This window comes from Ciona robusta, chromosome 11, assembly GCF_009617815.1.
Source record: "Ciona robusta chromosome 11, ASM961781v2".
Classification (NCBI taxonomy): domain Eukaryota; kingdom Metazoa; phylum Chordata; class Ascidiacea; order Phlebobranchia; family Cionidae; genus Ciona; species Ciona robusta.
In genome coordinates, this window is record NC_143245.1 from 2,977,009 (window position 1) to 2,994,619 (window position 17,611).

Genomic DNA, 17,611 nt, shown 5'->3' on the forward strand with positions numbered 1-17,611 from the left:
GTCTCAGAACGAACTTCGCAATTGGTGTGAGAACGAGTCCGCAGATGAAGCGAGTAAGAGTTGGGAAAGAAACGGGTGTAACATCTACCAAAGAGGTTCCAAATCTTGGTAGATCTGGGGAACCGTCGACCGCACGTATGGCGAAGGGCCAAACAGTAACCTGGTGTTCCTTGACTATGATGACATTCAGTTAACAACAGTGAGCAATAAAACTGGGTCATAAATGTCGTTTATTAGGAGAAAGACAAAAACTACTTAAGGAAAAACAATGAACATTAATGCAACTTCATTTATGTACAAATATATTGTCGCTTTGTGGCAGTGTAGAACTGGACTTGACTTTTTAATTGTCAGCAGCATTTAATTGAAGTCCACTTCAGTTACCGTAATACTGAAACAAGAACATGTATTAGGATTTTGCACAATGTATTTAAACTAATGATTTATATTGAGAGGAAAAAGTAACAAAACTGCTGTCTTACCGGAGACTGTGTCTGCATGCCTGGTTGTGTCATCGGTGATACAACACCTTGGTAGCTTTCACTTCCACCCTGCTGGTATATTCCAGATGATGTACTAGGTTGCATGTATTGTGGTGTCCCAATCTGCTGAATAGGACTTTGTTGGGGCACAGACATGGGGTATCCCATCTGATGATGATATTCTTGTGGTGGAGGCATGGAGTGTTGGGGAGTCATTGGCATGGATGTATTTATCATGGTTTGACTGTAAGAAAATAAAGAGATGAAATATAGGTCGGTAGAAAATCTATAGTACTGTATACTTCGCATAAAATAAAAAATTGAACCAACAAATACAGAATTAACATATATACTAAATTATAAACCCCTCAAAACATTTCCTACATACCTGTCTCGGAAAGACTCCAAAGAGTCCTGACTAGATTGTAAAATACTGTGAACCAAACCATCAAAAGCACCAAAACCACTTCCATCTGAATCCCCATCTTTTTCACTCTCTTGCCTCTTATCCAAATCCTCTGAACTCAATTCTTCCTGAGACTCCTCATCACTGCTACTCTCAAATTTCTCGATACTAACAGAAGTTTTTCTTGTTGGCCTGAACTTGACTTCTTCCTGAATAAAATCTTCTGAATTACTCTCATCAGAAATATGTTCATTGTCTGGTGTAGACGTGGAAGTGGAATTATTTAAATTCACTTTCTTTACGGCAGCAACTATCTTCTGGAAAGGATTGCAGGAGCTTGTAATGGAGGTTGGTTGACTCATATATGGTGTTCTTGGAGTGGTGACACGGAAGTCAAATATTTCCTCATCAGATTCCTCTTCCATTCCTTCCTTGCCTTTTTCTTTTCCTTCTTCTTTTGATGGAGAATCAAATATCTCGGCAATGGAAGTTTGCAATTTATGTGATGACGTGCTATGCTGAGATGATATTTGTTCCAAAAAATCATCACTTTCATCTTCACTAACCACCAAGCTCTCCACTAATTTCTCATCCACTACACAAACCCTCTTCCGGGAATCCAATAAATCACCTTCTTTCTCTTCTAGAAAATCATCATTTTCATCATCACTGAAAATGGAACTTTCCACTAATCTCTCATCCTCCGTGTTAACTGTCTTTCCTTCATCTATCAGTTGACCATTCTCACCTTCAAAATCTCCAAACTCCACTTCTTCCACAAAAAGCTTCTTGTTGTTCCTCCCTGTCTTCCTTACAGGTTGCTCCTCTTTCTCAAATTCATCACCTGAATCATTTCGTTCCGTATACGAGGGAACGAGTCTGGATCTCCCTCGACTTGACCTCCTCATTACTGAGGTATCAACATCCTGATCCTGATCCTTGTGAAGATCAACCTCACTCATCACTTTGCTCACTTGATCAACTGTTTGATTAATTTTCTTCTTTCCTTTTTTTGAGTTTTCTTTGCCTGGTTTGTCTTTTCTGGATATTTTAGACGGTGTTTTAGGCTTTGGGGGCTTGCTAGGTGACTTGAGTAAATTGGTGCTATGGCTGTCATAAAGTGAAGCTCTGTCTATTCTTGATACTCGTTTTGGCGCTACATTCTCTGTTGAGTTTAACCAATCCCTCAAAGTTGCCCTGATAAAATAAAACGCACTGAACCTTATGACAAAATTTTGTTTGTCAGTTGAACTGAACTATAGTTTATAAATACAGTACTAAATTATCCAAACCTATGTAGCTTATATAGAGATAAGGTAAAAAAATAGGCATGACAGAAATATTCTTTAAATGTATCCATTTCGGATAATTGAACAGCAATCTACTTAAACCTTTATTTCAAAGTTAAAGATAAAAACTGAAAGTTTTGCAATAATTTATACTTCTCTGTTTTAAAAAAATGTTTTTTAAATGTCAGGTTTTGGATTGATACTTACGAAGGTCGATACTCCATCTGATCATCAGTCATCCTCATCTGTTGCTTCCCCCTCATCACAGTGGATGTAAGTTGAGGTTGACCGATGCTATTTTGTGGAGCCATTGTGGGCTAGAATTTATAACAAAAGTTGTTTATTACATTTAAAAAAAAGTTCAAAAACAAATTGCATCAAAATAGAATAACTCTAGTAGAATACTATTAGTGGATTGACTTGATTTTTGTTTGTAACGTTTTCGTAGCACCAGATCATTACTGTATTTTAAGCATCAGATCAGGATTAGATTCTCAGAATTTAATACAACATACAAGTAACTCCAATAAGTCATTAAAGAAAATTCACAACATAGAACTTCTTTCAAAACATGATAAAAGTTTAATTAAAAATCGATTATCTATGGATAAAGGCTTTATAATACAATAGTAAAATAAAACAGAATTTTATGTCACTTTCACTTGTATAAAATATATTGTAGCGCATTTTGTATGTTGTGTAAATATGGCTCACCAAGGTTAATTGTGATTTGTGATAGAACTGTTATATTTATTAAAATTCAAACAAGTATAAAATTAACCTGTGCATGAGGTTGTGGGGTCATGGGGGTCTGTGGTTGGTGCATGGGGGTTGCGGGGCTGATTGGGGTGGCCGGGGGTTCCAGTTCCCCCTCAATATTCTTCTTGCGTCGGCCTCTCCGACTCTAAATTAAAAAATACAATTTTGGCAACCGTAAGTTGATCTAAAACTTGTGCCCAAACATTAAGCCTAAATTATCAAAACTTTGGCAGTCGAATAACCAGAACTAATTTCACACAACGTTTTTTAAAAAAATAATAAAAATATGCTTCGTGAAGTATTAAAAAACAACCCAGCAAAATCAAATGGTGATCCAATTTTGGGTCGGACTGCAGGAAATGGAACTTTTGACAATTTTGTAGAATAGTTTGAAGAAAACCAATAAGTACAAAGAAAAGTGTGTTTATACAAAAAAATATTTTGAAAAGTGTCTATTAATAAAGTTGAACCAATACTGGGAAGCAAATAAAAGCTGTGAAATACCTTTGCTGGAGCTTGCCGCAAATCATCATCAAGTCCTGCTCCTTGTAGAAGGGAGTTACGATAAGTGACAAGAGGTATCCACGAGGAATCTTGGTTGGATAGAAGGTGTGGGGAGATGTGTTTGTCGAGGTAATGAACACTGTGGTGGGGTATGGTTAAGTGAAAGCAGGTTGTGTAAAAAGTTTATAAAATTAATTTGATAATAAATGCAGTTTTATTATCAAGTTCTGTTTTTCGAGGAGTTTAGTCACTTTAGTACAATTGTCTGTATAACTGTATATTTATCACATTATACAGAAAAGTTGTCAAATTGTCAAAATAGGTTGATTTTAAAAATACTTAGAATTATTGTAAAATCCAACCACGAATAAACAAACAAATTAAATATGCAGTTTATATTTAATGATGATAATATCTGTAGAATCAAAAGTTTGGGATTATAAAATTAATTGTTTTACTTTGTGCTTTAACCACAGCTGAACAACTTACACTGTTCTTTTATCCTGTCTCATAAGTTTTGCAGAGAATTCAACCAAAATACCAAGAAAACTTAGATTTGGGGGTGCCACAGATTCGTTATATGCTGCGTCGTCTCTTTTAAGAGCAAACAAAATTCCCTCTCTGAAAGTGAATGTGTTGGATTTAGAAAAACAAACTAAAACCGACAAAAAAATTGCTGTTTTTTCAATTTGCATAATAACTATTTTAAATTAAAATGTGGTTAAACCAGGTTAAGAAACTGTTTTTCAAACATGGAATTATCCAATTGAAATTGTTGGCTTTCAGCTTGGAATTACCATGAAAGATAAGGTGCAAACATAAAAAAAAATATTTCTACTATATTAGGTCTTAAATTTTATGTCAACTAACTTATGAAGTTCTGCCACTGCATCTCTTGTCTTCACTTGATCGAGACCAAAAGTGAGCGCAAATCGTCTCGCTAGCTCCTTCATGTGACCGTACTCCTGCGAGCTTTGGTCGAGAACTCCTCCTTGTTCACGAACTGTCTCTCGGAAAAGCTAGGATAAAAAATAGAAACAAAGATCAACGAAAAACAAATTAATTTTTCACAAAATCCTGGTTTTAGGATAAGGTGGAAGACCCAATTTACACTTTCCACAGATTAATTTATACATCTGGTAATTTTGGACTTTTTTTAAAACGAGGTTCAACTTTTTTCTAACACATAACTTCTTCATATAAATGGTCAAAACTATTTACAGAACATGGATTTAAATTATGGCCTATATTCTGTGAGAGTGAAATCATAACAGCTATATTGTTTGGAAACATTTAAGCCACAATTGTAACAAATTTGATTCTAACTTACAGACTTCAAGCTGAGCGCGAGTGTTTGAGCACAACCAAGTTTATTTACATGTCTTGTTTTACTGATCGTCTCCTTTATAATATCACCATAATCTGAATAGAACCTAAAAATAAAACAAGATAATTTTTTTAAATAATAGCAGTAGTAAAGAATCCTGCAGGATGATACAGATTAGGCTGGTGGAAAGTGGTTTAGAGGTTGGACGTAGGGGGAGGATTCTTCACTAACACCATAAAATAATAAAATCAAAACAGATTTTATACAAATCAGCAAAATATAGCCAGGCTTACAGTGAAAGCGAGTGACTGTGAAACACATACCTGATGTATTGCTGGAAGACAACAGCAGCCAATCGAAGATCCACCATGTTATACACAAACAACTTACAAATAGCTGCTAATAGCGAGCGACGCTGATGTAATGCATCAATTTTAGCTGTGTCATCCTCATCTGATTACAAACAAAAAATATGTGACTCTGTATATCTTTAACAGACATAAAAGTTTGGGTTTTTCAAACGAAGTATTAAAAAAAAATAAAATTTAACAAAAATTGTGTTTTTTTCTGCTTTTTTTATGTTTAGAGCACCCTATTTGCAAGAATTTAGTTTATTTATATTGTAGAGGTCGCAACAGACTTATTTAACCAAATACTTTGACACATAGAATGAAAACTTTCCAAATATCCTTTTTTAAAAAAGGCTAAAACTAATAAATCTAAATCTTTTTTACTGAAATTTTACCCAACCTAAAAAAAATTCTTAAAATTAAAAATCCAACTTACTCTCATCTTCATCAGGCATGGTGAAGACAAACTCACGAACGAAGTCAACAAGCGAATGTTGCAAGGGTTCCGAGGCTCGCTGGACCAAAGATTTGAGGTTGGGACTTGAGCTCGCTAATTGAGGAGCAAACATAACAAGCAGATCGCAGATCGACATGTATGATTCTTCCTGGATCTATCGAGAGCAGATGTGTTAGTTAGATATCTTGCTATAATGACTGAATATTATTTAAATCAGGAATTCTTATACTTTTTTGCTTGTGACTCTTTTAATCTTCTAAAAAAAATGAAGTGCAAGCCGACAACATAGGCGTAAAGTTAAAAGTTTTCGGTTTGCAACCCTTTAAAATATGTGCTTTGTAAACGCTCATACAAACGTAAATGTATTCAGAATTACTTAGGGATGAGACAAATTAAAATTACGCGGGTTCGGCGAGTCCGTGTAATGAGAAACAGTCGAATCGGATTGCCGGGCGAGTGACGTCACAGTAGCTATGTTGTATACGCCTTTCGTCAAGCCCGCACGAGTGTGTGGTTATCTTACAAACGAAGACCCGTCCGTCGGAAATAGTTGGTTTCCAGAACGAAATATCGCGGAAATAAACTGCCTAAATCGTTTCCAACACTGCTTTATATTTATATACAATGTTTTCCTCAGCCAAGCAGCATATTTATTACGAAATAGTGGGGATTCACACAAGGATTCATGGCATCATAATAGTGGTTGTTTGAACCTGGCAATTAATTACGACATAATAACAATTCACACGTTGATTATTTACGTCATAATAGCGATTCACATGTGAATTATTTAACAAACAGGAGTTTAAATACCAGTTGAACGCACTTGTGTAGTGAATGACGCATCGGTATTGACATATTTTAACGAACGTAAAGTTTGTTCGTAGTAATAATGGCTAGGGATGTGCTGAAGTTGAAAAAGCTCGGGTTCGCCGAGCGCCGAGCTTCAACGAAAAGCTCGGCACGAGCCCGAGCCCGAGCACCTATGACGTCATCAAGGAGAAAGGCGTACGAGAATGCGTACCTATTCAGCCGAAAAGCGTCGCTAATCAAAATAATACACAACACGTGGTTTGCGGTTAAAGACGCGTCTCGTTTCGTAATTTCTACTGTTGCAAAATGTAAAATTCATACAAAAAGTATTTAATTAAAAAAATATATATACTTGTTACAGCCAGTGGCGCAACTGGCAAGTTTCTACGCATGTTCATCTTGGATATGGTAACGGTTATTTACGTCAGAATAAACCTTTACGATCGTTACATCACAAACGAGATTGTTGAAAACAAACGTGTAGTTAAAAGCTAACGATAATAACAACAAGTTTAAAAAATCAACAAAACTGTACAGAAATCTGTAAGCACATGAGACGAGAAAAATAGAATAAAAAGGTTTCCCATCTTTTTTTGGCTTTTTATTTAAAATCTGATACGAAAACATTGGGCGCTCGTGTAATTCGACACCGGCTGTAATTCGATACCGGCAAATTGCTGACGTTGCGATTCGTTACTTGCGAGAGAGCAAGTTCACAACGAACGAAAAACAATAAAAGAGAAAGCTACGCTGACCAGTCTCGTTATCTCTTAGTAGCTTCACTTTTTTTTCATTTTTAATATTTTTCGCTCTCGCGTGCAACATTATAGCATAAGGCTCGGCGCTCGGCCCAGTTTTCAGCCGAGCGCCGAGCATCAAAAAAGGAGACGCTCGGGCACGAGCTTTTGAGTTCGGGCTCGGCTCGGCACATCCCTAATAATGGCGTCTTCGTTTGGTCGAACGTAATTCCTTACGCATTATTAGACCAAAGAAAATCAAAGGGTTGCCAGGCAACCCTGCAACCCCGTAACTTTGAGCCATTGGCGGACAATGTAAAGACAACATGTATAGCAAGATGACAATGTAATTAACATAAAAAATGTTTTAAAAATGTTTTATAATTACTTTCTTGTAGGGGGATTTTGCAAGGAGCATCTCGCATGAACTTAAGTACTCTGCTGTTCTCTTCCGGAGGAGACCAATGGCTGCTCGTGGGTCCTCCGATCCAACTCCAGAGCTTGTTGAAGACTTCTTTAACCCGGCTAATGAGTATACGAGGTGGTAATAGATAAACTTCACAGCTTCAAGCAGCATCTGGAGAGAATGAAAATTATTTGTAAAAATAACACTGACATAGCATTAAAATTGTTTATTTTAATTTTATTATATGAACATATAGTATAGTAAGATAAGACATGTTTTCAATCTCTTTTCTCGTTTCGTTTGGTAAAGCAGAGTATTTACTTAATTACACAAATATAGCTCCATGGCTAAAATAGAGCTTCGTTAGTTGTTTTTAAAACGATAAGGAAATATTAGATTTAGGCGCTACTACTAACTCTATCCAAGCTTAACCCCAGTATCATAATATCTTTTAAAAATTGCATTGATTTGTGACATATAACATGTTACTTACCGATTCTGGTATTGAATCTGAACGTTCTTGTTGCATTTGAATTATCATGTTTGCCTGTTTGTTTAAAAGAATTATAGTAATACATAGTGAAAACACATTCCAGACATAAAAAACTTAAATATTTGTTGTTTTTCGAACCTGAGGATACAAATCCCACTGAGTAATATCATTGAACATGAAGAGATGAGTAAGTCTTTTTAGATTCTGTACAACATTATAAACTTCTTCGTCATCAACATTATCGCCCTGTTGTGAGTTGAATATAATATATGTTTCATCACTTTTAAAAAAAAATTTAATTAAAAATTAAAAAAAACAATTTTTAAACTTCTATATTCTAAAATAATTTTTCAATTATATAATTAAAATTAAAAATACTGTTTTTATGCCCATAAAAAAAATATTATGCAACATAATTTAAAAGAGAAATGGTTACAAATTAATTTAAATTTAGTATAATCTAATGTTAAAATATAAAACTAAAACCAGATTTCACAATGACATACCGCTTCTTTGAAGACAGCAAGAGAAAATCGTAAGTTTTCCGCCCACTTGTCGATCACCGCACGTCGTGCTATGGAAACTTTACTAAAAATAGCAAATTCATCGTCACATAAATGACTGAATGTTCGAGAAACTTCTTCAAGTACCTGTAATTAGGTTTTTTTTATTTCACTAAAAAGGTTTCGGAAACGAAATTCATAGAAATTCGTTTAAAGAGTCAAGACAGACGACAGTATTATATATATATATATATATATCAAATTTATAAAAAAAAAATATTTTTAACCCTTTGGATTATTTTTCTTATGTTAGTCAATTTTATGGCATGAGAACTTCAGAATCAAACAATATAAACAATAACTCACATCATGCTCAGTATGTTTATCCATCACCACCGATAATTGTGTCAACAATTCATCCAAATGTTTTTCTCTCCTAAAAAGACGAGAGTAAAGCTCTAATGAGTCACGTATGCTTATGGAAACTGCTCTTAATATCTTTATTTGAACCATAAAGTGTAAATAAATTATCATTAATGTCATTTTTCGTTGTATCTTATTAATATTTAATAATATCATTTAAATGGCAAAGATGTAAATAAAATTCATGTTATATATGCTACGATTTAAAATATGGGGATAAGTGCCAACGTTTAATAATAATTATAATTTACAAAAATGGGCCAAAAACAAATACGACTAAAACCCTCTCTCTGACTTCTCTGGTTAAATTCTTCAAAAAAACACTTCTAAAAATTTGGGCATCAAATGAAATATCCCCACTATATTCAAAATCAAACTTTACGGAATTATAAAAAAACTTAGAAAACTAAAATTACACAACGGTACGGACTTACCTGCTTGTTGTGTAACACTCCAGTTCAAAATATCTCGGTATCTGTAACAAACCAACTACTTTTTCACGATCCACATGAAATTTCTTAAGCAGACTTGGAAGAGCAACGGTAAAATGCTCTGTCAACTTTAAACGATCTTCAATCGCAATCTTCCGATCTCGGGATGCTGATTTCTAAGCGAGTTTTATTTCTCTTTAATATTGGGTTGGATAAAAATAAGTAGTTAAAAGCTAACGATAATAACAACAAGTTTAAAAAATCAACAAAACTGTACAGAAATCTCTAAGCACATGTTTACTACCAAATGAGACGAGAAAAATAGAATAAAAAGGTGTCCCAACCTTCCCCACACTACTATATGACAATATACACACCTTGCTATAGCCTTGCCTGCCTGTAGGCGGAACCCCTTCAGCAGCTTGTTTTACTGAACACACCATAATGTCAACGAGAGCGCTCTCTTGTTTCTGATCCAGCGAGTCGCGATCATTGGCTGGTTCCTCAAGCAACATGTCCGACATACATTCCCAATCTTTCAGCATAGAACCAGCAACATCCCATAGTGAATCAACCAAGTATGTAGCATGTTCATGCAACTGCAGAGCACAGAGGTGAATTAACAAGGTAACTACTTACCAATCATATCGAAAGGTGATTCTAAACTTGCTCACTAAACACTCAGATTGTTCATAAATAAATTGTAATTACAGTTTAACAAAAAAGGGACAGTTTTACAACCCATTTATGCAAAAGTTTGAGATTTGGCAATATATTTTTTAGTTATTGTTTAAATCATGTGATAAAATAGGTAACAATTGTTGATACCTCACTCTCCATGTAGAACAGCACAAGATCTGTGATCACTGGTGCATTTACACCTCTTCTTTTACCACGTTTCGTGTAACCTGGGTTCACGTCCTGCATGAAAGAAATTGATATATAAATTTATACTACATATATTTTTTAACATAACAAGCTTGTATGTTTTACCAGAAATGAAAAAGGGTCAAAAACAATCTTTATCACATGATTATTTCCCAGTCATAAAAATGTTTATTAAAATAAAGATCATGAAAAGTACACCAATTCTCAAGTTTCCAGTCTAGTTGAAATAAAAGGTTAAAAAACTCATTAGACAAACGAAAAAAAAAGTATACTATTACCAGAAATATATTGGAACAAAAATTAGGCTGTGATTAATTTACCTTATCCATGAAAAGTTGTTTGTTCAGAAACTCTGCAGCTGCAACAGCAACTGGACGATGACATGAAAAGACAAGTTGGTAGACACTCTCACAGTCACTTGATGTCAGCACTGGTGTGTCATATCCACAGTTTCTGTAAAAATGTAAATGAATAGATTAAAAAAATGTAAATAGATGGGTTTTTCAAAACCTGAGAAATTAATTTACTGTTATAAAACAAAGCATTTTGACAATTAATTCCGTAATTATTTAACTCAAACATAATAAAAATTTACTTGCAATTAAACCGTGTGAGTAAATTATTGTCCCACTTGCAGGATTTTAAAATATGCCATACATTACTACACACTTATAGTTTAATAATGACGTCTGAAATACAGAGAAAGTTTAACTCTTTAAATTGAATACTGGTTTGTTAACATGAGTTATTCAGTTCAATAATACAAGGATTTAAACTTAAAATATCCGTTACCCCAAGCAACCAATCACAAACATAAAGTAGCTGCAAATTATACACCTTAAATGTCATTAAAAATAACTTACGATAATATTAAATACAGCAGCTTAATGGCCAACACTGCCACGTCATATTCTTTGTCAAGCGTCATGGACACGATTCTGTCTTTAAAACGACTCGTGAAAAGTTTCAAATCCCGAGTCATGTCGTTGTCACCATACAATCCAATTAGAGTATTTAGGCATTTTGTACGAACTTCTTTTTGCTGGTTGTTAACAAAAATGAAAATTTATATATATATATATATAAATATAAAAATGGAAATAAAAAACTATTGAAATATATGGAAATAAAAAAAATATTGAAAGAGAGAAACTATGTTATTATTACTACTTTTTTACTAAACTATTTTTCAAAGTATTACCCATAATACATACTACTGTTTACATAATTACTTTGTCATGCAAGGTCCATCCAACATATTTCAGGTAACTGTCTGTAAGAAATACTTTGGAAAACATTCTCATCCAAGCACCAATTTCATCCATGCATAGTGCACGGATTTCAGCAATGAAATCCCGATATCGTAGAATGAATATTCCCTGCAAATGAAATAAATAAATGAAAATCTTAATGAAAATAAAATCAGGGTACTTTTGAATCGGTACTAGTGTCTGACGTCCGAGGAAAAAAACTTACATAATAAAACCAGTTATTTTGACCAAATTCTATAGCTCATGAAATGGAATAACCCTGTTTTAATGTATTTGAGGTTTCTAGTAGTTACAATAAAAACAGACTGTCCAATGAGTTACAATTAAAATGGGATTTCGAAAGATGAAAATGATGTTTCAGCTTAATGTTTCTGCAAATAAAAACAGATTTCTATACCTTGAATATTCCATTAAGCATCCCTTCTATTTCACTTTGTTGCTCTTCCAACTGACAATGGAAATAAATTTAAAGGCTATATAAATAGGTAACACATTTTAGTCCGGCGCCGTGGCCCAGTGGTTTAGGCGCTTGCATCGAAACCAAAGTGTCCCCGGTTCGATGCTCGGCAGCGGTACTACCACTGATCGGCGTATGTGTCCTTGGGCAAGACACTTAACGGACATTGCTCCAACCCAGCGGTCACTAATGGGTTGTCTAAATTGTAAGCCATATTAAATAAAATCATACACAAAGTTGAAAAGCATGGTAACTCGTAAGCACACGAGGATAAAAAATGATGCCAACAATACGCGTCTGACTGCGATGCGGTGTCGCGGCACCGCACGCAAAAAAGACTTAAATGGGCTTTTCCGGGTGTTGGGGTAATGGGCCAAATCTGGCCTAAATCCCAGGTCCTTGACAAGGACCTCACCCATAAAGAATAAAAAAAAAAAAAAAAAACACACATTAAACAAATACTTTAAGCAAAAATGGAGACATAAATATTAATTTAATGTAATAATTGAACAAAGATGACTTCCGAAACGCAGTGTAAAAAGTGCCCATTTTCGATCCAGCATCAGAGCCGAGAAAGGATAATTTTTTAAACTACCGTATTAAAACTAGCATGTCATAATCAGACGTTGCCAATATTGGTTTGCATTTTAAAATTAAATAAGACACCACACCTCTTTTCTTTTCTGCATCAATATATCAAGTTTTTCCGACGCACGTTTGCTTATGGTTTTGTTGTGTTCAGCATCATATTGTCGCTGAGTGTTATCCAAACTTACACTGAGTTGAAGAGCCACGTTTACAAGACCGGTCATTAGTTTCATTGCTGGAAACAAAAATAAAAAGTATGTGTAGCGTGTCCTAACTTATCTGGTGCAGTAGAAAAAAAATTTCAATCGGGAAAAAAAGGTTAACCTATTTAATAGTAATGTGATATCATGTTATGTAAATCAGACAATTTGGTATATATATAAAATATTTTCAAGCATTACTGTAAAAAAGGGTGTGAATGATGGACTGCATTTTGGTCTTTATCTGTTTAGCACCCTACCTGCAAGAGTTGAAGTATGTCGGAACGCTCTTACTTGAGAGTTGCTGAGCTCAGTAAGCAAAGTTAAAATATTGTCCATCATAAATTGATCGTAGATTATTTCATATTGACACTGCCGAACTAATGCCTGAAGTTGTATGAATTAGAAATTAACAACAAAATCAAAACTGACAGGTTTAAAAAATTGGTAGAAATTAATTCATCTAATAATGGTAAGTAAGGGAGCACAGTTCTAATAAATAGGCATGTTTTTTAAAACTATGCAAATGTAAATACTGGGGAATTAAGTCGGGTTAAACTGTAAATTATTACAATATATCCATGAAAAATAATGCAACTAAGGGCTTTGTGGCTAAGTTGAAGATTAAGATTTTTAATTCAAAAGTAACAACCAAAAAAACACATTAATTATAAAGATGTAAAATTTAATAGATAATAATAGGAACCTCATTTAGTCTGTTGCGTACAATGTGTTATTTGTTCAGATATAATATTAAAGCAATCACCTGAACAAAATCACAAAAACTTGAGCGAAACTTTCGATGGTGGGCACCAGTGGCAATAAGAGGGTAATCTCCACTGTCCTGTGATGTTTAAGTAGAATATATACAAGTTTAATATCTAAATATGTCTGTTTCAATACAAATAAAAAAATGAATAGTTTATTATCAGAACTGGAGAAATGCCTACAAGTAATACTACTACTTCCGCTAATAAACAACCAATGAAAAAACACTAGAAACTTACCAAAAAATAAATTTAAAAATCCAATAATAAGATAAACAAAATAGGAACAAAGGTAAACTTTAAATTTTAAACTGTACATGAACCAGTCAAAGTTTAAGAACATGGGTAGCCGAATACATCACTAACATTTAACACCTAAAACAATGCCCAAAACTTACACATCTTATTGCAAAAAGTCAACATGCTTACATGCACACCTTGATCCTCAGGTACAAAAGAAATTCTTTTAGCATGATTTAAAACCAAAGTATTTATCAAACTTTTTAACCAAAAGTGATAAAGTTACCTCATCAAACTGTTCAGTCATTTGTTTTATCACATCCTGAAAACCTTCAGAAACTTCTTGCATCATTTTTGGAGTAACCGTTCCTTTGCACCCCGACGCGTGAATAAAGAATTGAATAAGATCAAGCAGTGCACCGTTGCGATCGGTCTGAAATGTGAAATATGCAGATTCCATATATCACCTTAAATGTTTTCACTACTATGTCATATTAAGATTGATTTAATATTAATGCTTACAAACATTTGTAAAAGCAAGTAAATATTAATATAAAAAATTGGACATGAAGCATTATTGATATACTATAAAGAATGAAGTTTCAAGCGCTTGAACTGGTTTATATAATGTCAAACCCAATCAAAGTAACAAAATATATATATATAACAGTATATATAAAGTATAGCTTCACCCTTCAGTCAACATACTTTGTACGCATCAATCCAATCATCCACCACAGAAGACATTGCCATTTTTCCTTGACGAACAATCTCGTATAAAGTTGCATTGGGACCAAGAGATACGTCGCTGTCTATTGTGTCATGCCTCACTCGCTTTGCCAACTAAAAAGGAAAGCTATTTTTAATAAAAAGGTACGCAGCTAACTATTTTTTAACATCTGAGATAATGACATTTAAAATTTTATTGTGTGCATTCTTTTAAATAAATTAATAAAAATGGGGGGTGTGGGGGGAAATACAAAATATTGCAGGAAATTTTCCGATCATTTAAAACAGCAGAAATAGGATTCTGAAAATGCGTTTTCACAGACCTTTCTATTTTAATTTATTTTACAGGAAACTTTTTTAACTAGCCATATATATATTGAGAGCAAAATTTTTACTAGTCATTGTAGTTAAATGAACACAAAATATTAAAATGTTTCGTACCACATGTTTTGCTGGCCTTCCTCGCTTTTTTACACCTCTTGGTACAATGTCCTCCTCTTCATAATCGCTCCCACTTCCGCTATCATCTGGATATGCAGGCATTTCGTTTCTGAATACAAGCAATGAATCCAATTGGCAACGATCAACCGCAACCCTATTACAAATTAAATATTATAACAATTTTATTTTTTTCTAGATTTTACGCGGCAAACATTTGTCTAAAACAGATAAGGTCTAGAACACGGATATTAAAACGCCATAATAAAAACAACCTAGAGAACTAGAGAAGCAATTAATAATTATTAGCATTAGGTGCTATTTTCTGGTGAACATTAATATTTATAGGGAATATTTTTCAAAATAAAAAATGTTGTTGGTTTTGGAATGTTTAAATTTTATTATCATATTATCAAGATAAATGACCGAAAATGGCCGCTAAAATGTTTTCTCTTTATACTAGACACTAGTATCAGCCTGGTTTTGCGGTCGCGGGTTTGCTAAATACTGGTTGGTAGTAAGTAAGTAGACACGTTTGTCTGCAATTATACCGAGTAGTAAACTTTATTTTCTCGTACGAAAGGTTACTTAAGATACATCATAATGACCTATATTGAAACATGGGAAGAGTTTTGTAAAGCAACAGAAAGATTATATCAAAGTGATCCAAACAAAGTATGTTAATTTTGCTTCATTCTTAAATCCTTATAATTACCATTTGTGTACTGATGGAGCATGAATTATTCTAGCTGTATTGTATATAATCATGTGCAATGTAATTATGTCTTTATATTTTGTAATATTATAAACAAAACTGCATACCAGGTTCGTTACAACATTAAATATCGACACTGTGATGGGAAGATGGTATTAACTGTTACTGACGATCAAGTGGTAAGATGTTTTTAAAATTTTAATGATACAGTGCCTGGGTTATATGTGTTTAAACCGTATTGTATTGAATGGACTTCTTGTGATTAACCGGACTTTATTGTTTCTTCTTTTTTCTTATCATTTTTAACATTTTACCTTCACCTCATTGATGCCAGAGCCATAGAAATCAGAGTTTGAAAAAACCATTGTGTAGTACAGGGATTCCCAAACTTATTTTATCGCGGGCCAATATGTGAAATCATAATTATGCGTCGGGCAAGGTTTTCCTTGCTATATTGGCGACGCGAGTTGTATTGGCTTTTTTTTTGGGTTATAACGAATACTGTTAGTTAGGTCAGGAAGTTCGACACATATGCTGGTAACAAACATGACTTCTAGAACAGATTAAACTACGTACTTGCAGAGTATAAGACAAAGTTTCACAGTTTTTTTGTTGATGCCGCGGTATAACCCTTATAAGCGTGGTAGGTTGGCTGATGCTGTGACAGTCATAACTATTTTTGTGACGTAACAAAGACAGTGTAAATTATTACAGAAATCAATAAAACATTTTTACACAATTTTTTAAAGTAATATGTTAATTTGTGAACCACGGCCTACTAGAGATATCTCTAGTAGGCCGTGTGTGAACGTATGCAATCGGTAATCTTCACGTCCTCTGAGGGCCATTTATTTTTCTCCTGCGGGGCGCAGTATAATAAGTATGTTTTTGAGTAATTGAAGGATTACCTAAATGGACTTGAAGGGTCACTCTAAACGTTAGAAAATGTAAAACATCCAACAAGCTCATTTAAACACAATGCAATGCAAAATTCAGAAATTTTGCTTGCTTTTAGATATAGTGGGATGGTTGGACTACTCGGTGTATCTATGATTTGGTCTTACTAGCCTTGATCTAGATTAAAAAGTTAGCTTTTTGTAGGGAGGTTATTTTTATTTCCCCATTTTTTGCCTCATAATATGAGTGACAGACAGTATAAAAATTTTGTATAAGTAATATGTATATGTGTACTTTTTTGTATAAGAAATTTGTATAAATAATATATAATGTATGTTTTAAAAAAATAGTTAGGGTTGAGAAAAATTCTTGTTTGGATTGGTTTGTAGATATTGGTGTCGTATTTAGCTATTTTTCAACTGCCCACATTTCAGAGACTACAGTATGCAGCATCACATGCACAAGATGTGAAGAAAATGGAAAAATTGACAAGTTCATTAATGCGAATGATGGTCCATCACTAAGCTTTGAACATCATACTTGAATATTTCAAATAATGAAGATAAGCACAGAGTGTGTGTGGATTATGAACTCCTGTGATATTGTGATCCTTCAATCTGAGAAACTTTTTTATCGTTTTAGCTTTAATGAGAGAAGGATTTAAATTGTGCTGCGGTGATTGTGTAATGGTTACTTTGTGTTGCAAATGGATTTAATATATGATAAACATAAACCACTTGCACCAATCGTTTTTTAAACAGGACTTATATTTTAAACTCAATGAAACCATTACAATATAATAGTTGTTCATCATTGTGGCTTAGTGTCTGCATCCTAGCAAAAAGATAAAGATTCAATGCTGCCTGCTGCTACATGCTACCAAAGATTCAATGCTGCCTGCTGCTACATGCTACCATTGTGGGCATGTGTCCACATGCAAAACACTATTGCTCCAACTCAGTGGTTATTAACAGGTTGTCTGTCAGCTACACATAAACAACAATTACCCATAAAGTTCTATACGTTAAAACTTGCCAGAGT

The 17,611-nt window shown here is 33.9% G+C and overlaps 2 protein-coding genes across 4 annotated transcripts; one reads left to right on the forward strand and one right to left on the reverse strand.

Annotated features, from left to right (window-relative positions):
* Positions 1–212: 212 nt before the first annotated feature.
* On the reverse strand, positions 213–15,170 carry LOC149728073 (cohesin subunit SA-2-like). Of its 2 annotated transcripts, XM_089889235.1 has the most exons (29): positions 14,962–15,170; positions 14,500–14,634; positions 14,078–14,224; positions 13,551–13,628; positions 13,045–13,171; positions 12,668–12,819; positions 11,937–11,987; positions 11,501–11,647; positions 11,132–11,310; positions 10,589–10,721; positions 10,209–10,301; positions 9,758–9,979; positions 9,384–9,556; positions 8,893–8,962; positions 8,530–8,673; positions 8,162–8,269; positions 8,024–8,077; positions 7,513–7,701; positions 5,554–5,728; positions 5,091–5,220; positions 4,771–4,873; positions 4,311–4,459; positions 3,930–4,061; positions 3,441–3,579; positions 2,959–3,081; positions 2,385–2,494; positions 871–2,085; positions 483–726; positions 213–391 (listed from the first exon to the last, which is right to left on the reverse strand). In XM_089889235.1, the coding sequence occupies exons 1-29, from the start codon at positions 15,061–15,063 to the stop codon at positions 377–379; spliced, it is 4,839 nt and encodes a 1,612-aa protein (XP_089745361.1). In that variant the 5' UTR covers positions 15,064–15,170; the 3' UTR covers positions 213–376. The 2 variants fall into 2 exon arrangements, with proteins under 2 accessions (XP_089745361.1, XP_089745362.1); XM_089889236.1 differs by lacking the exon at positions 871–2,085 and having other exon boundaries at positions 14,962–15,166.
* A 192-nt stretch (positions 15,171–15,362) lies between these two features.
* LOC149728074 (signal recognition particle 9 kDa protein-like) lies at positions 15,363–17,312 on the forward strand. Of its 2 annotated transcripts, XM_089889246.1 has the most exons (4): positions 15,363–15,479; positions 15,542–15,633; positions 15,784–15,852; positions 17,005–17,312. In XM_089889246.1, the coding sequence occupies exons 2-4, from the start codon at positions 15,562–15,564 to the stop codon at positions 17,092–17,094; spliced, it is 231 nt and encodes a 76-aa protein (XP_089745372.1). In that variant the 5' UTR covers positions 15,363–15,479; positions 15,542–15,561; the 3' UTR covers positions 17,095–17,312. The 2 variants fall into 2 exon arrangements, with proteins under 2 accessions (XP_089745372.1, XP_089745371.1); XM_089889245.1 differs by having other exon boundaries at positions 15,428–15,633.
* The last annotated feature ends 299 nt before the right edge of the window (positions 17,313–17,611 follow it).